This window comes from Colletotrichum spaethianum (assembly GCF_022836535.1).
Source record: "Colletotrichum spaethianum MAFF 239500 DNA, contig04, whole genome shotgun sequence".
NCBI classification, from domain to species: domain Eukaryota; kingdom Fungi; phylum Ascomycota; class Sordariomycetes; order Glomerellales; family Glomerellaceae; genus Colletotrichum; species Colletotrichum spaethianum.
Genome location: NW_026054774.1, coordinates 1,521,151 through 1,546,002, shown reverse-complemented (window position 1 = coordinate 1,546,002; position 24,852 = coordinate 1,521,151). Strand labels below are relative to the sequence as shown.

The following is a 24,852-nucleotide window of genomic DNA, read 5'->3' as shown; positions in this document are numbered from 1 at the left end:
CCTCCAGTCCAGTCCAAGTAATCAGAAAACGGTGATTCAAGATCGGATCGGTTACGGGTCCGTTGTCTACTGCTCCCTCGCTTTCTTGTGGGTCTGCTGTCTCCGTTCTCAGATTTCGTCGGCAACACGGTTGAATGTCTCTGTCGTTGCTGCTGCCTCTCTCTGACTCTGTCTACTTAATTCACGCAATGGAAACTTGTAAGAGACTACGAGACGACAGCAATGTATGGGATTAGTCGTGCCTCGCCTCCACCTGTGAGAAGTAGATCGTAAGTCGGTTCAAGCTCCATAGTCCCCGGGTACGTCCCCTTCATCAACCTTGTCGTCGAGGAAAACATTCAAGCCAAGGCCAGGAGGCCAGGTGAGCCGGTACTGCACGTGGGTAAGAGCCCCAAAATCTTGTCCTGTTACACCGTCGGTGGTGGTGGTGGTGGTGGTGGTGGTGGATCTCGCCCCGATCTGGATTGCAACATGTGGCCTTTCTTGGCCAAAGGAGACAAACACCTTATTCTCCGACTAGGAACGGCGATGTCAGCAGGCGCCGTGAGTACGCGACCAACCAACCGTGCGACCCTAGGCTCTAGCACCTCATCCCTGTTTCGCCTTATCCTCGTACTCACTTACTTCACATCTGAGCGTGCGCCAGGCCTCTGCAACTCGGGTCATATTAACTTGCCTATACAAGCCTTGTTTCGTTTTTACCATCTGGTATCATGCTATTAATGTCTCGCCCCCAATGTCTCTCAAACCTCATCGGTGCCCTTTGTTCGGGCATCTCCCATGTTGGCCATCCTTCATGTTTATTTCTTGGTACTTGAACAACCAGCCCTTCCGTCAATATTCGGACAAGTCTCAGCGTACATCGCTCGGCGGTGTTGTGTCTTCCACCAAGCCGTAACAGATTCCCCAAAACGCCGCGTGTTATGCTTTTCCGGGCTCCGATGCCATGCCAAATGCCAAATGCCAAATGCACCCCCGAAACTCCTGTTGCTTATGCATTAATCCAAAAAATCAATCCAACGCATCGCCGCTGAGGATGCTCGACAGAATTCCTGCACCAACGCCCTCGGCAATATTTTCCATTTCCTTTTCGCCGACGCAGCTGGCCACTCGCCTGTCTTCCCCCCCTGTAGGAAGCGCAGACTTTCGTCCTCTCTTGCTTGGTGTCTGTGTCACCACAAGACCGCCCGTCTTTCCATCAACAGGGTTGATTAGACCCAATGTCTCCAAACTTCCCATGACCTCTCGAAACTCAGAGCTTGACAACGGGTGCAGAACTGAGTCACGTGTGCAAAGAACAGAATACGTGTCGTACAGAGTCTTGACTGTAGGTGCCAGCGTCTGCGACTTGGTAGGTGTGGTCAGGCCAGTAGCCATCTTTGCCGCTCGGTTGCGCTTTTCGAGGGCAACCAACGAGCAGAGTGCCGCCTTTTGCTGGAGGTTGAGGGCTTTCAGTCGCTGGTTGGTTCCGTTGCTGAACGCTGCTTGTGTGACTTGGTTCAAATGCTTCAGGAGCACTCGCGGGGCATTCTCGATCGTCAGTGCCTTGAGGGACGCTGCTGCGACGTGAGAGACGCTCCTTGAGGACCCGCTGGAGCCGGCCATGTTGGTGTTTTCGCCGAGAGGCTTCCGAGACGGTGTCATCTGCAGAACTTTCTCCCTTGCCTCATCCTCGTGTTGGCGCCTGGTCTCTGACTCGACAACATCCAGCGCGCGTCGACAAATTTCGAAGGCTTTGCGTAAGTCTCCCGTCTGGCTCGACACCTTTCTTGAGCACAGTTCAATGGCTGCGGGGTGAAAAAAGGGGAGTGTCTTGTCCTTGTTGTCGATTGGCAACACAGTCATCAGGCGCGTGGTTATGATGCTCTTGATCTGGGCGGCCGAGTACGGGTGGAAAGGAAGAAGCTCTGGTTTGAGGTTCTTGGATTTGAGCCGTGGCAGAAAACGGTCCGTGAGATCGAGTGCGTTCGCAATGCCGACCAAAACAAGCCGAGACGGTTGCTGCAGAGACCACTCAAACAACCGGTACAAGCTCTCCAGGCCCATAGTCAAGATGTGATCGATCTCGTCCAGGACAAGCAGGTAAACAGGTGAGTCCTTCTTCTTGGTAACGAATACCTTCTGCAACTCTTCCATGGCCAGAGTTTCGGAGAGGTCGCTGTCGTAACCCAGGAGCTCCAACAGGGTGTTGTAAAGATCCTTGGAAGACTTGACGCTCATACAGTTGACGTATGCTTGTCGTACCGCGGGTGACTGCGTCAACTCTTCTGTGATCTCCTTGACCATTGCACTCTTTCCCGTTCCAGGGGGGCCGCTGACATAGAGGCATCCGTTCGGCGTCGAGGAAGAGCATCGTTGAACGAAATGAGCCAATTGCTCTCGCTCCCTCTCGCGTCCCACAAGCTGGCCCGGATCGGCACCCCGGGCAAAGAGCTGTCGAGCAGAGTGATAAACGGTCTGAAGAGAGCCGGGCGTGAGAGGAGACTGAGGCGTCAACCTCTGGAAGAGCTTCCCGGCAGACTTAACCACCTGCCGGGGCGTGGAGGGAGAGTTGGCGAAGACGTCACGGTGTCGTGGGGTCTGAGGCGTAATTGGCATCGTCTTCGGGAAGGTTTGGGAGCGGGAACGCTTGATTCTCTTCGAAGCCGGTTCCACGTAGGCATCGTCGTCGTCAAGCTGGCAGTCGAGCTCGGGCGTGGCTGCTCCCTCAGGGTCTGCGTTCTCGTCGTTGTTCAGTGCAGCTCGGGTTTGTCGTCTGGTGCGCTTGGCGGGAAGCTGGGCCTCGTCTGGACAAATCGTGAGAAAAGTTGCTTCGGCAGCAGCTAGGAAGAGGTGATCGAGCTTACCTTGATCGTGGACAGACCTCGTCCGCTTGCCGAGTGAGGCACGAGACATTGCTATTGGTGATGAGGTATAGGGAAAGAGACAGCCGTGGTTGAGAGTTCTGGAGGAAGCAAACTGGAAAGCTTCTCTCGGTATACAAAGAGTTGTGAGGTAGTCGAGGTAGGAGAAGTTGAGTGTGGGAGCTTGTGGTTGCATGTGGAACTGCAGATTCTTAATTAAGTGGTAGCGCGCGCCAGCACGATGGCCGGGGAACGACGCGATACCAGGGTCGCGCAACGCGCTTTCTCGCGATTTCAATTAAACACGGCCCCCACACGCTCTAGCGCGGCTCGTGGCCCGTGCGTGGATACCTTTACGCGATGCCTCTCGTCAACTCCACCTTTCTGGGACGCTGGTCTGTGCTCTTGGTAGTCTGCCTAATGCAGCGAAGCACAGTCTGTCTCACAGTGTTGTCTCCTATCATCCCTAGTCACACTGTGATCCCCCTGTTTCCCCACGACGACGACGAACGAGGTGGCAATCGACGAGACACCAGCGGAGATGCCCGGTGATTCTAGCATGAAAGCCGGACGAAGCCGCCCTCGCTTGATGTTGCAATTTCTTGCATCGCCTGAAGCTTTCGGTTCTCCTTCGCAATGACACACTCCGCCAAACTGCCTCAAATTTTCTGTCCACTGCATGGGTATGGGCTTGGTCGGGCTCTTCATCTCACCTAATTCGGAGCGTTTTTAAGACACAGTATTCGTGGGGCAACTGGCGTTGTCAACGTCCCTGTCCAACTCTCCACCCCCCTTGGCTCAAGTTCAACCAACGTTCTCGGTCGCCTTGCCGTTGTTGTTTCTAGGCTGGAGCCTTCCGTAGTATCACTGCCTGCCAACATGGTTGATACGGAGAAGAGATGTTACAACTCCCGAGTAGAGGAGTTCAGGGAAAGAGAATATCCTATGCTCAAAGGTACCCTTATCTTCCTGCAAGCCTGGTCCTTGGCGTACTAACCAAGAAGATAGGTTCAGTCTATCTTGACCATGCTGGATCAACTCTATATTCAAAGTCTATGATCGAGAGGTTCTCTACGGAGATGATGTCGAATCTCCTGGGCAACCCGCACTCGGCCTCGTCGCCTTCTCAGTTCACCACATCTCGCATTGAAAACATCCGTCTAAAGCTTCTTATGTTCTTCAACGCTGAACCGGAAGAATTTGACTTGGTTTTTGTAGCAAATGCCACCGCCGGGATCAAACTTGTATCCGAAGCTTTTCGGGCTCTGCCTGAGGGGTTCTCGTATGTGTACCACCAAGCCTGCCACACGAGCATCGTAGGGGTTCGTGAAGAGGCACGTGGTAGCGTGTGTGTGACAAACAATGATGTGGATAGCTGGATTAACGGAGAACTCCCCTTCAGCTTGGACCAGCAAGGGCCGCATACGCTTTTTGCATACACGGCTCAGTCTCACATGGATGGTCGACGCTATCCCTTGACGTGGCCACCTCTATTACGACAATTGCCTACTGCATCACACAAGCGGATATTCACACTCTTGGACGCGGCCTCACTGGTCGCGACGACTCCTCTAGATCTCAGTAATCCAGAAACGGCTCCCGATTTCACGGTTCTCAGTCTCTACAAAATATTCGGCTTTCCGGATTTGGGTGCTTTGATCGTAAGGAAACAGGCCGAGCCAATTTTCAATCACAGACACTATTTCGGTGGCGGTACTGTCGACATGGTAGTTTGTGGAAAGGAAAAGTGGCATTCGCCTAAAACGACATTCCTGCATGAGCGGTTAGAGGATGGGACTTTACCATTTCACAACATACTCGCACTCGATGCAGCGTTAGATGTCCACACAGAGTTGTTTGGAAGTATGGATTGCGTGGCATCGCATACGGCTTTCTTAACAGCTCGTCTCTACGAAGGACTGGCTGACCTCAAGCATGGTAATGGAAACCCGGTCTGCACCATCTACTCGCAGCCAAGCACCGATCTTGCTGATTCTGGTGGAAGCGGGCCGCTCATATCGTTCAACATCCGCAACTCTGCAGGCGCTTGGGTCAGCTTGCACGAGTTCGAGAAACTCGCAACGCTAAAGAACTTGCACATTCGAACCGGCGGTGTGTGCAGCCCAGGGGGTGTTGCCTCAGCACTTGGCTTGAGCCCCTGGGAGATGAGAAACAACTTCTCCTCCGGTTTCCGCTGCGGAACTGACCAAGATATCGTTGCTGGGAAGCCAACTGGCGTCATAAGAGCAAGTCTCGGCGCAATGAGCACACTTTCCGATGTTGCCTTTTTGGTCAACTTTGTCAAGGAATTCTATCGAGAGAAGGCCGTAACAACTGGTGTACGTCACATTACGGAATCTACTTCATCAGCGGGATTCGAAGTCCAGGGCATCAGTGTATATCCCATCAAAAGCTGCGGCAGCTACTCTGTACCTCCCGGGACGGCCTGGGAAGTCAAGCCTGAAGGTTTAGCCTGGGACAGGGAATGGTGCCTGGTGCACCAGGGGTCGGGGCAAGCACTCAGCCAGAAACGGTACCCGAAAATGGCTTTGATCAGACCTATCCTCGATTTCGAACGCGGCCTGTTGCGCGTCACCTACCGTGGTAGCAAAGCATCGCATCTACCTGACGAGGTCTCAGTGCCGCTTTCTGCGGATCCGGGACAGTTCGGGTCACAAAGCCCGTCTCGAACGAGGTCTTCTCGTGTATGTGGGGACAACGTAAAGACACACATCTACAGCTCCCCATCGGTCAATAATTTCTTCAGCGACATTCTTGATGTCCCGTGTGTATTGGCTCGGTTCCCAGCAGGCGGACAAGGACTCGGCATGCGCCACTCGAAAGCCAAGGTGCAGAAGCACCAGCAAGTCAAGATCGCAGCGCCAAACACATGCCCAGGAGCTTTTCCGGAATTGCCATCTCCTCCAGACTCGGACTCGGAGCAATCGGCAGGGAAAATACTCCTCTCGAACGAAAGCCCAATACTGGTGATCAACACGGCAAGTCTACACGCCCTAAATCGCGAAATCGAGGCCAATGGTGGGAGGTCCGTTCCACCAGAGTCGTTCCGAGCCAATTTGGTGATCGGGGCGACTCGGGATTCCGAGCAACTAGCATGGGCGGAGGACGATTGGACGCGTCTAACAATAGGCGGGGAGGAATTCAAGATGATGGGATCCTGCCGCAGATGCCAAATGGTTTGTGTCGATCAAGAGACTGGTGAAAGGCACCAGGAGCCATTCGTGACGTTGGCCAAGGTCCGGAGATTTGACGGCAAGGTATACTTCGGCGCGCATATGGGCCATGACCCAAAGACCAAAGCCGCAACGGAAAAGGCACAGTTTCCAACTATACAGGTTGGCGATGCAATCAATGTCGATGACGGGGCATTAGCAACTTAACAGAGAGGCAGTGATTAGAATAGCATTGGCAGAGACCCACGGCTCGTGAGAACAGGAGCGAGAAAAGACGACTTACACGTAGATAGATGATACCAATAATAGCTGGACTCTCCTTTTGATGAGTCGAGAACGTGCTGCTGCTATTTTGTGAATAACATTGTACAAGTCTTCATTTGTCAGGAGAGCCGGCGTCGGAAGCGGCACTCTCAGGTCTGGTTAGGAGGTTCTTCCTAACTTATTTAAGTGATTACCATTATTCCCAACGGAAAAAAAAGCTGAGTGTAAGCACACGTCCTCCCTCAGCTGTGAAAGTACAAACGCTTTGGAAAATCAAGATCGATTTCCCTGGTCCGTACAGTGTGTAAAGGCCCCTGTTTGCTTGACCTGACACTGTCAGTCCTTGTCCAAGCGCCTTCTCGGTACGTGTCGTGTCCTGCAGCCTGCAGCCTGCAGCTCGGGACCCTCAGCAGCTCCTGCTCACTTGGCTGTCTCTTTAACGTTTTGCTTTCACCCTCCACCTTCCGGCCTTACCATCGCCAACACCAAGCCCTTTCTCGACCCATCTTGGCCCGGTCTGCACCAGTTGCCTCTCGTCTTTCACCGAGGCTGAGGAAGGCACGTTGGTCCTCCTCTCGGTATATTGGACCTCGTAGTTGCGCCCTTCGACCTTTAACGTCTACCTCCTACGTCTCCTCTCTCTCTCTCCTCTCTTCTCCCAGCTGCACGTCACAGCCATCCCCCACCATTCAGTCGCTGATCCAGCCACCTTTCGATCAACGCCGCACCGTTCTCACACTATGCCACCATAAACACTCCCTGGTAGTCATTTCGTCCGCCTTCTTTGGCCTCCTCTTCTCCGATCCAGCACGCATTTGCTGTCTCCTTGTCTGCTGCCTTGAAGCATCACCGCTGGAGCGACTTCGCTTCGGGTTACTTGCACAATATGCAACACCACATGGCCTGCCAACCCTAGCGGTGCATTTGTCGAAGGCTACAACCTGTGTTGCCTATGTGTGGCTGGTTTTGGCGACATCGGCGCCTCAACGGCATCGCATGTGTACGTATTAACGGCTTGCTGGCAAATATATATCATCATGGGCACCGAACTGACGTTGGTGACAGCCACCACCTGACACTCTACTTCGGCCGCCTTGAAGCAAACAGCCTCCGACACAAACTCTACTTCGCCAGTCGACACATGTGACCAGATTCGCTGCCTTCCGCAGATCTCAGCAGGCATATTCCCTTTCCTAACAACTGCCTCGTCTTAGTGACCATAACATCAATGGGCTGCTAGCCTACCTGCTCGGCTGGCTCTTATCGACTCGTCCTGGGTAGGACGTTAAAAGGCCCATGGGGTTGCATCAAGGCAACAAATGAGCGACATACGAGGCATCTAGAGCCTATATGATCCGCATTACGGTTATGAATCTCGTTATGGAGTCACATGTGGTATGTTTTCTCCTCAACGACACACGGCACACGGCTGACTCGTTCCAGTAACGATCTCTAGACTTGTGACGTTTCCAAGGCTGGGCAACCAGGACATACGACTGCATCTCCTTCCTTCAGCAATTAGACCTCTGCATTCACTACCTAATTCTGATGAACTGCAACGATAATGACATGTCTGCCTGGGACTTTGGCATTCTTGGGTCTTTTTCTTCTGCCAGCCGACGCAAATAGTAAGTCTTTGTTTCAGTAGCCCTACGTTTGGTACTCACCGTTGATGAACGCACCAGGACATGGAAACGGAAAAGGATGGCGCCTTGATCGTGATTTGTCCTGGGCAGGACGTTAAAAGGCCTCGGTCCTTGTGTGTCAAGGACCGAACGGGTGGGTTTGCAGCTCGGCAAAGGGAAGAGTCCCAAAGCGATTACGGGCATGGACGATGATATTTCATCCTGGCAACCCATACACGCCAATTGGCGTCGAGTCCAAACATGCTCGGATCATGAGCGGTGGACGAAAGGGCAGCTTCGGCACCCTGCATTGGCCATTCTGGCCCCGGATATTCGACACCAACACGACGATTTTTCGTGTTTGGCATACGAATTGGCTCCAGACGCATTTCGATGCCTTGGAGGAAACGAATTTTCGAGAACAACTACATCTGTGGTTTCTCAAACGAAATTTACGAGGACGATCTCACGATGTTCGTCTCTCAATACTGCGTTTCACGAGGACGATCATATTGAACGTTTCTCATACTGGGTCTTAACTCCCAGCGGACGATCTGTTCCCTGGTTGAGCGACATACTCGCGGATGGCCAACGGCTTCCCGAGCATTACTGTGTCAACGGATATGTTTCGACATGTTCTACTGTTCATCTTGCTCTTCCAACCACCTCGGTTGGACAGCCTTGCGCGCTGTTGAGCAGAACCCGCCGTTCCAACACGTGGATGACTGTCGAAAATGATCGAGCAACACAACCGCTGTCGGTATCACGACAGACGGGGGTAGCCAGTTGTCGCGTCAATGACGCGCAGATGCGCTATCCAGTGCCAACCAGGCGGGGTCCTTTCTGAAGGAGATAAGCGCGATAGTAAGAGCGACATGCCGGAGACCGTTCCACCATCATCAACGATTTCCCGCGGCAGAGGCTACTTTGCTCCGGAGCCAGCGTCTCGGACTCGGCCGAGAAGGACCTACCCCACGATTCACGCCACCACCCTTTGGGTGCCGATACGTGGGGACAACGCTTGCGCATGGGAATCCAGGGGGTTCATGGGCTTGGGCTGGTCGCGTCTCCTAGAAACAGTCACATTGGTGGCTGTTGAAAAAAGCTCACTGTTCGATCACAGGTTCGGGGTTGATGGCGGCGGTCCCTGTGTCAAGGGGGAGCAACAGGTGGGGTGTTTAGGTCCAGAGAGGGATGACTTTTGAGTCTCTTCGGCATTCAGCGTCCTGGACCGCCGAAACACAAGCCCGGCATTGGTTCCCATCATTCCAGGTTCGAGAACTATAAAGCGAATCAAACGTGACAATGGGGAACAGCAGGTGGTGGGTCACTGTGCAGAGAGAGATGGCTATTGATTCTCTTCGGATAGATTTGCCTTCACAGTCGTAGCTCAAGCCTGACATTTGTTCCCAACAATGATGTCTACTCGCACTTTGTGACAACGCGCTACCTCCTTCCCATCTCTCCTACGGCACAGCCTATGCTACGTTTGCTCCGTCCCGCCGACTGGTCGGCGATAGTCTCGGGTTTTATTCGCTCCATGCAATGGCTACTTATGTTGTAGGTTTGTTTTCGATGTTTAGCACACGGTTCTTCACGCATGCTTCCATCATGGAATATTGCCATGCCGGACCTTTATCAACCTGCGACATTCAAGTACGCGGACCGAACTCGGTGAAACAAACCAAAGTATATAGCGCAATGATTCACGACACATGCTACCAAATAGATGAATGACGATGGTACGGTTTGTTAAGTATAAGTAGGAGAATCTGTTCCTACCCTATGGACCGAAGACTTTTCATTGTCGCAAGATGTTACTATTTCATCCAGAATTAAAATGAGATTGAGAAAAAATATTGTCACAAATTATCGCGTTCGTCATGCCATTAAATCAGCCATACTCATCGTTTTCATATGCAAAGGTGGATTTTGAATGTGACAGGAAAAAGAAACTCCATTATGTTGGCGAAATGCTATGCTAGAGCACAATCTCAAGGCCAACGCTTAAACAAAATTGTTTGTAACCTGAGTCTCAAAGGACTGATCCCACAACGCCAATTTCTCCCCGATCGTACATGTTGATATCATTCGTCATAATTCATTTATTTCGGGGGGCTGGCAGCACCGCGGGTCCAACTGGTGGATGTTAGTCACCTTCCGTACACGAGCCAAAGGAGAGTTGACTTACTTGTGCCACATCTGACCCAAGAACCCGGGCTGGGGCTTCGAATCGGTCATTGACTGTCTGCGGGCGGCGGTGCCGTCGTGACGCTTCTGGTCCATGAGACCTTGGAACAGGGTGCCGGAGCTCTGTGAAAGGTTCGTCAGTTACCACGTCTTATTCGATGAGAAGGGGATTGCGGTAGCTCTTACGCGTCTGCGGCCGGTGGGAGAGACGGGAGCGTTGGAGTTCTTTCCGGAGTCCATTGTAATGATCGTTGCGATCTGATAAGAAATGTAATTTAGTGTAGGTGATTGCACGTGGTTTTTTCGTTTAGTATTCGTCGTGTGATTGCTTGTCGTGAAGAAGTCAAAGACTGGCCAGAATGCAGGAGGTGGAAGCCGAGGGTATATATACATTTCAGCTTCCCGGCCAAGCTCGACCTTCTACAGGGTAGCTCAGGATGCTTGGGCAAGGGATCTAGGGTATTCCAGACCAGAAGCGTCCCCTCCAAGAATGACTTCACCAATGAGACCACTGCCCACCCCTCTGACACAAGGGATGCGGGAAAGCTTGTTGACGCATCGGGCAGAACGATGACGGCGTTTACTCGTCCGCCCACATCACACACGACGGCAGCCCCCACTAGGTAGCAGCACGAGCTTACTACTGGGGCAGTACGTACTCTGCATTAATTGATAACTTGACGGCTTGATGTTCAATCTAGTAACACTAGGTTTACTCTGGGGATGTTAGTGCGCGACGTAGCAGATCAAACGCGGTGCCCCTCTCTCCCATCACTTCTTCTCTGTTCTGGCCTGTTACTCTCTCCTCCGCTCAGGTACCGTACTGTTAAAGAGCTGCTAGACATGGACCTCCCGCTGCTCCTCGCTCGCGTTACCCCGCGCAAGCGTGGCCTGATCACACTTCCTGGCCGAGACGGCCGGCGGGAACGGCAGCTTGACCAGTCAGATGCCATCGATCCTGGGAGTTTGTCCGTCCTATAGGGAAGGGGCCAAGGGAGATCTCAATTGGGACAGGTAGCATACACAGGCCGGGCAAGACGTGAACGCCATGAAACACCGGAGGGCAAAAGTCTACCACGAATCATGAGCGCAACACGTGATGGCCTGCCTAAACTGATACGAGATCTACCGGTACACTCCTTTTTGCGTCGCTGTTGAGATGCATGTCTGACGAAACAATTGTGTTGGGTAGGAAGGGAATAAGACGAGGCGGCCAGAGAAAAAAAAAAAAGAAAAGGGGCCGTGGAATTGGACGTTGTGTGCTGTACGACACAAGCACGTATGTACGGATCATCCGTCATGGACTCACGTCCCTCTCCACTACGGAGGGGAAAGATCGTCGGGGGGAAAGGGAAGGGAAAGGGAAAGTATGGGGAAGCGCCGCCGAGCGGGAGCTCTGCCAGCCGCGCCGCAGCGTCAGTCGCTCAGTCACCACCAGTCAACCAATTCAGCCAGTCAGCCCAGCGTCTAGACCTGATGCAGCCTGCATTAGGGTCTCTCGTCCCATCAGGACCCTCATTTTGAGCATTGAAGGGGGACCGCAACAGACCAAGTCCAAGTTCTTGATGACTAGTGCCTTGAGTGCTGGACTAACGGGACAAGCAAAAATAGAGCTCTTGCATTTGCATCGTAGCATTGACCGGAAACTTCCATCATGCTCGCTTTGAGGAAGCCGTTTAGACAGGCGTTAGGAGATTCGAGACATGGCTCTCGATCGCCTTGGCCGAATGGATGATGCTCGGTGGACCCCCAAACCCGCTCTCAAAACTCCAGATAAGCCAGATACTATGGTACGAACCAGATAGACGCGGTGACGAGGTCCGCAATCATCGTCTGGCGCGAAAAATGGCCTTGAACTAGGCCCTCTCAGGAGTCAGGACCCTAGCAGGCTGCTGTAGGCTTGCACCTAGCCTTGCCCAGGAGCCAACCACCCCTGAGTAAGTGGCTGACGTCGCAGATCGTTCGTTGAAGGCAGCCAGGGATGGCCAAAGCTGAAGGGGCTCTGAGCGTCGAGCTGTGTGGTCGATCGTGGGGGGAGCTCGATGATGATGTCGCTGTATGGGAGGAAGACCAAGGGATCGGACCCACATTGAGCGAAACGGCCCATTTATTCATTTACACTGGATAAACCCGTTAATGCACTAAATCATGTCTTTTCCGAAGCGTATTCATTCAATGCAACGACCAGTGACGTTCATCTGATCCTTTACCGACCCCATTCCTCCCTTCGCACATCATTGCCCATTCGAAGCAAATGCCACGCTGATCGGCAAAGACAAACTGACATGTTGGAGGGCATTGTAATCTTGGAGACAACATTGTCTCCTGGAAACGGTTTCGGCCCCCAAGCCTCGATTCAACATCATCCCAACTCCTTTGCCCATCTCTCGGAGAACAACCATTTTTGTCAATTATGGTAGTTAAGATCACCATCTCACAGGAATCCGTCGCGGAAAGTTCTTTTTTAAGGATCGACAGATTTTATTGTGCGTCCGGGGGGACGTGTAGAAGTGAAGCTAGGTTGGTAAAGGATGATTAAAGATAATTCCAAGTTTAAGCAGGGCCAAGAGGGAGCCGCTAGGACTCGCAGATGCCTGCAACAAAGTTGAAAGTCCCCATAGATATTAAAATTCCACCGCCAAAGCCCATAATTCCAGTGGTTCTCTTAAGTCTTCGGAGAATTTGATCACCTATGCAGCCGCATGCTGGAGGGGGCAGGGTGTTAGAGAGTGAGGGCGAGAAGCCGGGGTCGAAAGTTGACCCAGGTCATCGTCGATGTGCTGGGACTCTTCATGGGGTGTGCAGTTCCGTAGCTGCAGAATAGCCTGCCCGAATGAGTCGCAGCCGTGACAGTTGGCGACCTATCGGCCAATAGGGAGGGTGCTGAGGATACTGCCACCGAGGAGGCTGACAACGCCAGCGAGAACAGCGCCGACAATGCCGGTGACGGTTTTGACGACACCATCGAGGGTACCGACAGAAGAAGCCAGGTCGCTGACGCCGGGAACCGCACCGGCAGTGATGCCGTTGGGAAGGCCTAGTCGGCAATGTTAGCGATTGGTCGAGACAAAAGGGTAAGGAGACTTACTGGCACCGGACCCACTGGAGAGGCCCGTGATAAGAGCAGCGAGTTGGGTCTTGATAACAGTGAGGATGGCCAGGGCCTGCAGCTTCTGGGTCGAGGTAAGGCCGGTAGGAAGGTTCTGGGTGATGTCGGTGACGTTCTTAAGCAGAGGCTGGAGAACGGTGGTGAGACCGGTAAGCTGCGCCGCAGAAATACCACCAGAGGGGATGACAGGAGTAGGAAGACCGGGGATCGTAGGGACCGTAGGTTGGTTGGGGAGACTAGTGCCCTGGCCTAAAGCGAGTTGTCAGATTAGATTGCTTCAGTGCAAGATGCGAGGTTAGTGGATCTTACGGATGTTAAGGATGGCGCCAAGGATGCTCTGGAGAAGCTGAGTGAGAATCTCGATGACGTTGGCGTTGGTGATGGCGCCGGTAGGAACGGCAGGAAGGCTGAGATTGGCCAGGATGATTCCGTTGGGAATAAGGCTGGTGATGGGGTTACCAGACAGCACGCGAACCTCGAGATCGCGCTTCTCAACCTGGTTAGCATCGACGTTGGCGATGGCAACCGGGCTGGCAATGGCAGCGCCGAGGAGAGTGGTGAGGATGAGAGTAGCCTTCATCTTGATGGTTGGGTTTCCGAAGAAGAAAGAGGTGCCGTTAAGAAGAGTAGAGAATGTTCCGAAGACTTGAGAACTGAGAATTGAAGCGGCTGACTATCCTGTAGTGAAGGCGTGGTGTGATGATGAGAGAAGAGATATTACCATCCTGAGGGCGGAAGATCAGGTCTTTTATAATCGATATTGTCGTCGATGAGCTGGCTGTCTCTCGCTCAGCCGTCTTCTCATGTTCGTCGTCGTTGTCGAGTCTGACTTCCGTCTTCGTCACGCACGCCGTCTGGCCCTTTTCGGCGCCAAGGTAACAAGGGATTGCTCAACGTGTAGTTCATGTTGGTCCCCTTGCCGGGCGTGACTGGCCGCGAAGTCCATACGCATTTCTTGCACAGGCCCATCACAGGTCGCTTCGATATCCAGTATCGCGAGTCAACCGCTGGACCCTTGTGCGGGCACGAAAGGCCAGGCGCCTTTGGCTCCAGGCTAAGGTGGTCTAGGGAGGGCGGGAGTCTCAGCCCGAGCGCCTTTGATAGCTCTTGTCGCCGAACATGGCCAATTGTCGGTCGGCCTTTCTGCTCGCGCGCTGCCTCATCCGTCTAGCAAGTCTCTTATGGATAACCTAAAACTAAGACATTCGTTCCCCGGTAGAGGATCGTGGCATCTTTCCTCTTTGATTTCTCATTGGCGCCTCTCATCTGCGAACGGCTGCCGGAATGTCTCCTGCGAAGAGCACAATTTTCCGTTCAGCCACGGCGAACCCTCCGTGGAGAAAGTCGCGAATCCCCATATCCACTCATACCTATCGATGAGACAACGCAGGGAGACCTCGGCCGAAGGGCTGTTGACGTTTGCGGGGATGACATAGTTTGGTCAGAGTCAGTGCATTCTGAGCCCGCCGTTGCTGCCGCCGCCGATCACCGGTAAGTTTGCATACCGCACGTCTCTTGTGTGATGCGATGGCCCGATGATGCTCAACAACATCCGGCAGCGTCGAGTAAATTGCCTCCCCCAAGATCGTCAGGAGATGATCAACGGGGCCTGCTTTTCCAAAACCCAGTCTGACGAGAAGGCTTTGAGCCTCTTACCGCGTTGTCTCGCTCTGGCTCTTCTCTATTCCCTTTACTGCTGGATTCTCTGTTTTCGTCAAGGACCGCTTCAAAGGCAAGGGGTGACGATGAGTTAGGATACTCGTTGCGAAGGGAGCTGGAGAAAAAGACAACAAGACTATTTTGTCTCGGCCCTCGAAGCCTCTCAGCCTCCACTTATCTCCTTGCCTCCTTTCCCGCTCTACCAACGGGAGCTTGGAACCCTAACCATCCCAGTCTAGTCGCAGAGACATAAGCTCCCCTAAGCTGAAGGAAAACGTGAAAATCTGCAACCTTCACAGGAAACAGAGGTCTCGCCGGAGACCATCGAATTACGCTTCAAGGGGCAGCCATACGACGTTCTCAAGACTCAATCTCAACAAGAAGCGATCGCAGGTCGGCGTCGATCACACTGATGTTGAAAAGACCCTCCTTTCTTACGCAATAGCTCGCCATAAAGGATGCGAGACATTAAGGACATCGTGACCGGAATGGGATCTTCTAGGGCTGATTGGGATGACCGCCTTGGTAGCGTGTAAAAAATGTGGGGTTCGCTCTCCGGGTACCGTAAACAGGCCCGGCTTTGTTGACATCGAGCCGGGACCAAAATGGATACTAGTTAGCCCAGGGGATTTGATGGAAGAGGCGGGAATCTCAGAGGCTGAATCAGTGTCCCACATTGGTCCGTTGCAAGCCACGTCCGAAGCTTGGCAACATGGAAGGTAATGGGGGGCTACTTGGTAGGTTGTCTGTGGAAACCGCTGACATCTGCGCGGATGAATCTCACGAGAGCAACGAGGGCTGAATCGCACGTCATGTACAAAGGGATGTTACTCTTTTGATGAGGTCGGGAAAGAGATGTCATCGGGAGGCAAAGATGACTTTTTCGTTACGCTTGCAAACTGCAACCGTTCAGGACATCGTCAGTGTGCGCATAGCCTTTTGCGCTCGACGTCATTCCCGACACCACAACGAGGTCATGTAAGAGAAAACATATCGGGTAGGTGTTCCGACCTTACTCCAAAGCCGCCTTCAACCTCTGCCTCGATCCCTCGATTCTTCCTTTTTCTCCTTACGTTGGTGAGAACCATCATCGAGCTCGGTAAGGGCGGCACTGGATAGAATTCGGCCCGGTAGTCGCCTACCGGCATCTCTTTTGCCTCACTCATCTCGGCCGAAGTCAATTGTCGCCCTTCTAAAGCGGCAAGTGCCTCCTGCCGCATTTTGTCGGAGGCTCTCGCTTGTTGTTGAGGGCTGGGCTCTTTTCCCGACTGCCAAGTCTGGATGTCGTGGCCGGATTCGAGGCTAGAACGGCCTGTATCGTTCCCGTAGACCTGGTCTCGGATCCTTTTGGCGGGGTTCGTGGGAAGACCCCGACCGGTAGCAGTGACAACCTTCTTCCGCCTGCCGTGCTCGCGAATCCTGCGTCTGCGGGGGCTTCTTCGTTCATCGTAGCGCCGCTGCACTTGGTCACGCCGGACTTGGCTCCGTCCCGCATTTCTCAGTGGCGCCTCCAGCAGCGAGTTTGCCTGTGCGCCGTACCAACTCCGTCGTTGCCCTAGCTTAGAGTGTTTTTGCAGCCGAAGCTCAAGGCGTCGATTTGCCTCGTGGATATCGCGCGCTGTCTCACGGCCCCCTCTTCTCGTGCGAAGGCTGGTCCCGCCCCTCGAAATCGTGCTGTTCCCGGACTTCGGCAATTCTCAACTATTTCTGCCTCAGCTCCAGGATGCGGATCCAGAACGACAGAGAACTCAGGTAGACGATGGCGCTGGACCAGGCGAAGCCCAGACACCACTTCATTGCCATGCTGGGAAGGAAAGAGATCATTTCTTGTTCTTTCCTCAAAGTGCAGATTGCCGAAGTGACAGAGCGGGTCATTCGCTCGTGGACGGATAAGAAGATCGTCTCGATCTGATCGGACGCGGGTCTCAGCTCCATAAGTGCTTGTGGCCAGTTTTGCAGGGCTGGTAGATGTTCTTTTCGTGTTGCCCTCAACCGTGTCGAACTCAATATTAGCATTCTCTTCTTTGGATACATTGCGGAAACCAAGTCTGGCTGCCTCAAGGAGTGATAGAAGGCTTCCCATTTCTTCGCTGAGGGGTCTTATTTGGTCGGTTGTGTTTTTCCCCAGCTGGCATCTTTTTATGTCGAGGTCCCTGCCGCTGTTCAACCCTTGATGAATAGCATGGTGAGTATCATGGAGTTGCGTGCCTCCATCCGCTACAGTACTTGGAGTGTGAGGAGTTGATTTGGAAGTTGCGATTCCTCTGTTGAACAAAAACAGCCCAGAGGATTTTGGGGCTGACTTGGGCGCGAACCACAGATCTGCGTGGCCACGTCTTGGGAAGTAGCCGAAGAAGCGATGGGTGGATGCCGATACTCCTTCTCGCAAAGACTGGCGAATCCTCAGATTTCCGTCGAGCTTCCAGTAGACGACGTAACTGGCGCTTTCTTTGATATACGCATCTGTGTACGACTCTGCTCTTTGCCACCAAACGCGCACATGAACCATGTCACTTCGCCGCGCAGGACCTCCCGAGCCCTTTTCCCACAGTCTTCCCCAGTCATCTTCCCAAATGACAGTACGTTCCTGACGATCTTCGATCGCCCATTTCGCGCCTTTAGGCTGGTTATGGGGAGTTCCGAAGCGACGACGGCCGTGTGTGTTCCGACATGGTGAGTGAGCTCGGACTCTGTCGTATGCAACCGGGTCTAGAACACGAGCATCATGTGTGTCGAGCGGCGAAGTTGGTTCGCTCGCAGCCTCAAGCGACTCGTGAAAAGGGCGGTAATTGTGGCTGCTCATAGTTTCAGGATGAGGAGTAGAATGAGGACGACGAGGAGGAGGAGGAGGAGGAGGAGGAGGGTTGAGTTTATTTTCCTCGATCTGGGCCAACTGCCTAGTGCGTCCTTGGTCGTCGTAGTTGATACCTAGTATGCCTAAATAGTCTGATCTTTGAGTTTCATCGGATCGCATGGAACCATCACGAGGACAGTACGTCATCTCTATCATGGTTCACTGCATGTCGCTGAATGGTCGAAAAAGCTCGCGATGCTCTACATACGAGGATCAAACTTCCGAAGTTGATGTTCGCTTCAGATATATACACGATTGCCTTGGGTGACAAGACGTTTCGGAAGGCTCAAATCGAGGGGTGTGAAACGAGGGAATAACAGAGAAATCCGGTCTTGGATCTGGTCTGCATGAAAAGCTGTCAGTTTCTCAGGTCCGTCTCTGATTGAGCGCCGGTTGTGAAGCGGAGGACACTCGGAACCGAATGGAAGATTGGCATGTTCGTGGTTCGGGCGCATTGTTGATCGAGATATGCTAGAGTGACGGTGGGAAGGGTTAAGTTCCTCGAGCGCCTTGTTTCGAGCGAAACAAAGTTGTTAATGAAAGAAGCGTAAATGAAGAATCCACTCAAAGATATAAAAGAAGCATTAAAGATGGTAATTCGGGTCAAAGGAGCTTCCATCACAAAGTATGTCCTCATAAAAGTTCTCGCCTGGTCGTGCAGAAGGAATGAGCATGGCCTATCTGGTCCTTCACTAGAGACAGAAAATAGGTTCCCGTTGTCGAATAGGCTACGGCATCTTCCGGTAGATTCGAGGTTTATCGTTTTAACGCTGCATCCGCCGAGTTATGTCTTTCGCCTATGAATTTACCTCTCATTGTCTGGGCAATACCAGCCACTGCCATGTTTTGCTGAATAGCCAATCTGAAGCCTCAAATATGCTCTTACTAGTCCATAAAATAGACTGTTCGTCCTCTGGTCAGGTATTGAAGCACAAAGTGACTTGTGAGAGCAGAAAATCGATGCACAATGATATTGATGAACAGTCGTCATGTCTACCATCTTCCACCTTTGTTCGTTTTCTTTGGCCATAAGTTAGGTCGAGATTGTGACAGAGTTATATAGATTCATCCTGAGCCAGTTCGAGATAGAGGCCTTGTGAGTCACGCCAGAGCACACTTACCACACATAATAATGTACACAACTTGGCCGACCAGATATTTAGCGATCCAGGTTCCCAGTTGACGTCATAACAATAGTAACATCGTCACTACAATCTTCAGCAGCCGTCGGAATAACCGCAGCCATGTGCTTCACCAGTATAAAATACGCCTGCGATCACAAGGAAAAGAAAGTCCTCAAATGCCGCAAGCTTTGGTCCGCAAGGACGGGCTGGTGCTGTCACCCCGCCTTTCTATTCGTCTTCGGCTGGCCGACTGAAGAGCCTTGCAGCGACTACCTCGAGGAGAGAGCCTTCCTCTCCTCGAAAATCTGCCCAGCGTGTACCAAAGCAGAGCAGTCCGGCCCCAATACCAGGGGCATCGTGCTGAGCAAGTATCGTCAAAGGCTCACGCCCGAGGCGCTGGACGCCTCGCGGAAGCGCATGCAGGAGGAGAAGGAGAAGGACGAGGTCGTCAAGGAGCGGTGGTATTCACGGGAGGAGAACTTCCAGGAGTCCTTGAGGGGGCGGGAGCAGGAGGAGCGAAAGGCTGCCGCCGGTGACGACGCCAAAACCGATAAAGCCCTGCCCGATATGCCGTCGTTCGTACACGTCCCTCTCGGTGAGCGCTGGGGTGACCCGAGCTACCACTACCCACAACACATTGCGGAAGCGTATGGAGCCGCTCCCTGTCGTCTGTCGAAAGCGCCTACTCATTCGGGTGTGAATGAGCAGCAGTTGCAACCTCCGCATGTGCCTGAACGACCAACTAAGAACATCGAAGTTGTGTTGAAAGACCGGGATCGACCAGCAATCAGCTTGGAGCAAAGCCAAACAGGAGGACACCGCTCAAGTCGTCACGATCATGAGAGAGAGCATATTGCGAGTCCAGTTGACAGTTGTCGGTATGCACAACATCTTGTGGGTACAACAGACAATATGGATCGATGCCAGTATGCAGCACGGCAAGTTACGAGTCTGGATCCCGGCCCTTACCGTCATATTGGAAAAGAGGTGGACGGAGGCCGGTTGCGATATGACCTTGAAACACAGCAGCAGAGGCCGAAGCAGTCGCTCGTTCCCCACCAGAGCAGGTACGCCGATTCCAGGAGTCTGACCGACACCAAGCCCACACCGGAGGCGCCCATCGGAGAGAGAAGGGGGCACAGACAGCCGCAACCCCTGACCGACAAACGTTCGCGGCCTAGAGAGCCCCGTCGCCGAGGCACCGAACCTATGCCTCCGGCGAAAACGCCAAAGTCGGCCTCACTGAAGGGGTTCTTCCAGGCGTTCGGAAACAGTTCGCGTCGTAGTGAAGATGCTCGTCGCGATAGAGTCGAGAGCCCGAACGTTACTTCGGACGACCACTCAGACATCAGCTCTTTTGTGTGCTGCAAATCCCGCGACGTGGAGAAGGGGAGGATGTAACTCATCTGCGACCTGTACCTTGCAAAGTGGAGGTGGATGGCGCGAAGGCAGTCTTGGTGAGTGAATGCTTATGTTTGTTGAACTATGTACCCGTTTCGTGCGTTCCGCTTCCCTGTAATTGACATAGACAAATAAAGCCTCCTTTCCCTTCCCAAAAAAACAAAAAGCTGATGACCGAATGCAGGCTACGCGTAGGAGGTCCGATGGCAACTCCTTGTGTGACAAGTATTGTAACTGACCAAGGTAACAGATCCAACGACTGACAATCTGTATACGCGTAAGCTCAAATTGGTATCTGATGAAAGTACTCCGCCTGTGAGGTGATGGCGCCTGCCTGAATGCTGCCATGCCGTGGGGCTTTGATCCCGCCTGTTGTTTCTCTCGCCTGTTCAACCGCTGCGTCCCGTGATGGTTCCGTTTCCCATTATGCTGCTGATCTCTGGTGATAGTGTGAGATAGACAAGCAGGGCAGTTGGCGCGGGGCTAGCGCGCAGCATGATATCCGAAGAGTTTGCGTCGCGCAGTACCGAGTAGATGTTTACTGATGGCTGGTCTGCGCAGAGTTTATTGGGCCTTGCCGTTCTTGGCGTTACCATTTGCCTTGGAGGCCCTGAACTTGGCGATTTCCTTCTCAACGGCCTTGTCTACGCGGCCCTTGAGCTCCTGTCGGTAGCCGAGCTTGAAGAGGAACTCGAGCCAGACGAAGAGAGGGGCGAGGAAGACAGCTTGGATCAGGTTGTCCAAAAGAGCCGGCGCACGTCCCTCGAAGGCGCCATGTCCGATGAACTGGAAAATCCAGCAGGCGATGTGGACGCCAATGGCGGCTTGATTCGTCAAGGAAGGGTTCTGGAGTCTGAAGGAGTTGCCAGCTGCGGTGGCGGCCAAGCAGATAATGGCCAGCAGCGTGCCTGCCACAGGCTCGAGAAGAACGTACAGACTGCCCCAAGTCAGAGCGGCCAAGGTTCCCAGATTGAGTTCCAGGTTGGGGACAGTGAGCCAGCTAGGGAGCGGGATGAGAGTTCCTGTGTTGGTGGCCTGGGGAAGTCTGCATGAGCTCAAGACGGTCAAGAAGGGCGCTCTCTCTCTCATTGGCTGCTTACTAGGCAAAATCCCGAAAAAAGAATCAGGGGCACACAGGCCATGTGAATGCCAATGTTGACAGTGTTATGGTGGTAAGCCCCATACTGTGAGGAGGTCATTAGCGACTGCAATGAGAAGACATCTGAAAAAATGTCGGAGTTCGAATTCACTTACAAAGGTCAAGTGCTTTTCCAAGTCGAGGGACATGATGGCGGTGGATGAGTGGTGGTTGGTGTTGAGACTTAAGCCAAGGCAAGGCAGGTGACTGAGAACCGAGGTTTGATGCAGGACACACCAGAACGAGGCTGCAGGGTCGTGGCTCGGCCGCAGGCGGATCGACAGGAGTTGGGGCGGAAGCGGACAAGCAAAACGGTTCGAGTGCGTCGTGCGTTAAGCGGCAGCGTCGATCTTTCAACAGGAGTCGGATGGTTAGATTGACTGCTGGCGACAGGGAGAGGTCAGAGAGCTGGTGATGTTGGGCAATGGAGGATGATGGAAAATGAAGGAATGCCGTCGTGTTCCGGACAGGGTTGCAATGGTGTTCATATGTGGTGTCCCACCACAGCACGTCGCCCGTACCTTTGGTGTGGGAGCGCCCGTGGGGCCGCTGGGGAGCGCGTTTTTGCGCTTCGGCTCGGGGGGACCGTAGGGAGTCCGCTGGGTTTCCAGCAGGCGACAGGCCACAAGAGCGGACAAGGGGCGGCTTGTGACTGGAGATTTCGGGGGGCCGAGTCCACTAAAAACCACTAAAGGTGCATGCACCCAACGTACGACGACGCCCTTCACCCAATCTGATTTCGTGGATTTGTCGTGTGAGCGTCTTGGGGGCTGGGGAGGCTTTTTGACCGACTCTCTTAGGGTTGGGGGAGTGCGAAAACCTCGGCCAGGAAGACTAGAGAAGTCATTGGTACAGGTAAGAAGAAGAAGGGGAAGCTGTGCCGCACGAGGGACACTTTAGGGTTGCGATTTCTACCGTTGCAAATGGCACCACCCGTCGCGTTCCTCTGGCATCCGATAGGCGCACACTAGACGGTTGAGAGGCGCAACGGGTTATTCCCGCCTTCTCGTAGTAGGTAGTCCACGAATCGGGATTCCCACTCGTTTCGGACCTTCAAGTCCAGAGTTCATACTTTCTTTCCCGATCATCGCGCTTACCCCGGCCTCCCGGAGCCATGAGCCACATGGGGCGGGCGTTCCGCGCTAGTGTTAAACTTTAGCGCAGGCGCGGAAGGTGTGGCAGCTGTACCTGTGGCTTGACACTCCCATGGTCGAATGCTTTTCATTCCACTTTTCGTGCCTGGGGAATGCGGCTGCCCGCAAGGCAAAAAATTCAGGAGCCACTTCTTCGCGGTAACAAGGCCATCTCAGCCTCGCCCGGCTTCATCTTGCACAACCTCTCCGTTCACTACCCGTCGAGTCACCACGCTGGCGGCGCATTTCCGATAGCGCATTACAGAGGCACCACGCGACATTCGATCGAGTCCTCGCGCTTCTCTTTTCTTCAGTCTTTCTGTTTTTTCTTTCTCCGAGGACTGACGTGCCGTGCGACTTCACACAGCTTCTCACTTGCTCGCGACCCCCGGCCCTGCACAGCGGTCTATCTTTGGAAGCAGCGGCTCGATTGCGTTCACTCGTCGAATCAAGCGCGTCGCTCGACCTCTTAACCCGACCTCAATCCACGTCGATACGAGCTCTAGACCTAGTCACATTTTAATACAGACGCATTGCTGTTGCGCGCCGTCGACAATTCGCAGGAGTCGGATCTGGGCAGCCGCGTTCACGACCACCCGCCGCTCTCCTTCGGACACGCTGCGCTGCGGAAACCGCCAACATGTTTTTCCTCTACAACATGGAGCGCAGGGTCACCCTGCATCCCTCCTACTTCGGCCGGAACATGCATGAGCTGGTGACGAGCAAGCTGTTGAAGGACGTGGAGGGCACCTGCGCGGGAAGCTACTACATCATTTCCATCATGGATACCTTCGACATCTCCGAAGGTCGCATTCTTCCTGGCAGCGGTCTGGCCGAGTTCACCGTCGGCTACCGAGCCGTCGTGTGGCGGCCCTTCAAGGGCGAGACGGTAATTGCTACAAATCTGCCTGGCTTTGTCGGGGAAGCGGTTTCTGACATGAACCCAGGTTGATGCTGTGGTCTACTCAGTCAACCACCAGGGCTTTTTTGCTCAGGCGGGACCTCTGCGGTTATTCGTGTCGGCACATGTAGGTTTTCGCTTCCGCGCTGGCCAGGCAGTTTTTTGTCGATAACTAACCTACGACTCCTCTTACCAGCTGATCCCGTCCGAGATCAAGTGGGATCCTAATGCGACGCCACCGCAGTTCACCAACAACGAGGATACTATCATCGAGCCGGGAACACATGTGCGCGTCAAGGTGATCGGCACACGTACAGAAGTCGGCGAGATGTGGGCGATTGGGAGCATCAAGGAAGACTATCTCGGGTATGTCATTCTCTGCAAAGCTGTGGCCAGGTCTCACTTACAAATGTTTCCCTGCGAAGCTGCCTTCAGGATTAAACATCCCCCGCAAAGGGATAGAAAGGGGGCCTTGAGAGATCACGTCCCGTGTGGCTTGCGCGGGCTTCGGTCAACGCAAAGGGGTCATGTTCCTCCACCAGAGCTAAGCCTCAGCCCCTTACCGTGGCCATCCAGGGGATTGGGCAAAATGCGCATCAAACAACGAGTGTTGCTACGGCGCAGAACAAGCTTCTGGACAAGGCCCAGACGAACTTCAAGGGGATCGTTTTGGGGCCAGAGACGAACATTCCGTTACGCTGACAAACCTGCATTCGAGGAGCAGAAGATAGAAAAAAGTTTGGGGAAGAGGGCATACGCATGCCCAAACGATCGGCGCGTTTTTTGATGATTCACAAGCATCATATCCGGGTTGCGTCTTGGAAGTTGTACAAAACCTGAAGCCACAGCTTTCTCAAGTTTGACGAAATAAAAAGAGCAAAAAGCGAAGCCGTGACCACACACCGTGCCATCAGGGGCTGTTTCTAGAGACCAAAAACCGTTGAGGGGGCCGCTCCTCAGGTCATGAATGTGTGTTTGGATAAGGGAGCGATGCTTGCTTTGACGGAGTGCCTCTCTAGACTGCCGACTTGTGATTGTAACCGCAAGCTGCGAGGTCGAGGTAGGTACTTTGGCCTGCACACTCCCTCCACGTTTTCTAGTTCTGGTTCCCAATGCAATGATAGTTGAATGTTTACCCCGCCGCCGCCTAGACGCCTCGCAGGTCGTGGTTTGTGGAGGGACAGAGTCTGCCCGCGGGGTCATTTTTCTCAGGGCCGGCCCATGAACCCGCTTGGCCTTCTTCCGGCCCGTGGCGGTTATGGGGGATCCGACCACAGTTTGGCCTGTTGGTTCCCACATCCTGCGTGCATGCAAGGTGGGGGGGAGGGGAATTAGCCGGCCTTGCTCCCGAGCGTCATTGGAAACCCCCGCACCAGCCCTTCTGATATAGGGCGCGGTTGACAGCGCCTGTTCACCA

At 53.5% G+C, this 24,852-nt stretch overlaps 8 protein-coding genes across 8 annotated transcripts; 3 read left to right on the top strand and 5 right to left on the bottom strand.

The window, feature by feature from the left end:
- Positions 1-1,011: 1,011 nt before the first annotated feature.
- ColSpa_02474 (cell division control protein 18) lies at positions 1,012-2,895 on the bottom strand (the record flags this gene model as incomplete). The annotated part of the gene is made up of 2 exons (XM_049268686.1): positions 1,012-2,822; positions 2,847-2,895. 2 exons carry the CDS (start codon positions 2,893-2,895, stop codon positions 1,012-1,014), a joined length of 1,860 nt encoding a protein of 619 aa, XP_049124643.1.
- Positions 2,896-4,708: 1,813 nt separating this feature from the next.
- ColSpa_02473 (molybdenum cofactor sulfurase) lies at positions 4,709-6,244 on the top strand (the record flags this gene model as incomplete). The annotated part of the gene is made up of 1 exon (XM_049268685.1): positions 4,709-6,244. The coding sequence occupies one exon, from the start codon at positions 4,709-4,711 to the stop codon at positions 6,242-6,244; it is 1,536 nt and encodes a 511-aa protein (XP_049124642.1).
- Positions 6,245-10,031: 3,787 nt separating this feature from the next.
- ColSpa_02472 (conidiation-specific protein 8) lies at positions 10,032-10,356 on the bottom strand (the record flags this gene model as incomplete). The annotated part of the gene is made up of 3 exons (XM_049268684.1): positions 10,032-10,065; positions 10,118-10,239; positions 10,303-10,356. 3 exons carry the CDS (start codon positions 10,354-10,356, stop codon positions 10,032-10,034), a joined length of 210 nt encoding a protein of 69 aa, XP_049124641.1.
- Positions 10,357-12,977: 2,621 nt separating this feature from the next.
- On the bottom strand, positions 12,978-13,805 carry ColSpa_02471 (uncharacterized protein; the record flags this gene model as incomplete). Its single annotated transcript, XM_049268683.1, has 3 exons — positions 12,978-13,153; positions 13,205-13,474; positions 13,535-13,805. The coding sequence occupies 3 exons, from the start codon at positions 13,803-13,805 to the stop codon at positions 12,978-12,980; spliced, it is 717 nt and encodes a 238-aa protein (XP_049124640.1).
- A 2,780-nt stretch (positions 13,806-16,585) lies between these two features.
- On the bottom strand, positions 16,586-16,819 carry ColSpa_02470 (uncharacterized protein; the record flags this gene model as incomplete). The annotated part of the gene is made up of 1 exon (XM_049268682.1): positions 16,586-16,819. One exon carries the CDS (start codon positions 16,817-16,819, stop codon positions 16,586-16,588), a length of 234 nt encoding a protein of 77 aa, XP_049124639.1.
- A 2,163-nt stretch (positions 16,820-18,982) lies between these two features.
- Positions 18,983-20,263, top strand: ColSpa_02469 (uncharacterized protein; the record flags this gene model as incomplete). The annotated part of the gene is made up of 1 exon (XM_049268681.1): positions 18,983-20,263. One exon carries the CDS (start codon positions 18,983-18,985, stop codon positions 20,261-20,263), a length of 1,281 nt encoding a protein of 426 aa, XP_049124638.1.
- Positions 20,264-20,827: 564 nt separating this feature from the next.
- Positions 20,828-21,550, bottom strand: ColSpa_02468 (putative endopolygalacturonase D; the record flags this gene model as incomplete). The annotated part of the gene is made up of 3 exons (XM_049268680.1): positions 20,828-21,298; positions 21,364-21,447; positions 21,518-21,550. 3 exons carry the CDS (start codon positions 21,548-21,550, stop codon positions 20,828-20,830), a joined length of 588 nt encoding a protein of 195 aa, XP_049124637.1.
- Positions 21,551-23,174: 1,624 nt separating this feature from the next.
- ColSpa_02467 (DNA-directed RNA polymerase II subunit rpb7) lies at positions 23,175-23,876 on the top strand (the record flags this gene model as incomplete). Its single annotated transcript, XM_049268679.1, has 4 exons — positions 23,175-23,423; positions 23,482-23,562; positions 23,632-23,801; positions 23,822-23,876. The coding sequence occupies 4 exons, from the start codon at positions 23,175-23,177 to the stop codon at positions 23,874-23,876; spliced, it is 555 nt and encodes a 184-aa protein (XP_049124636.1).
- Positions 23,877-24,852: the final 976 nt, after the last annotated feature.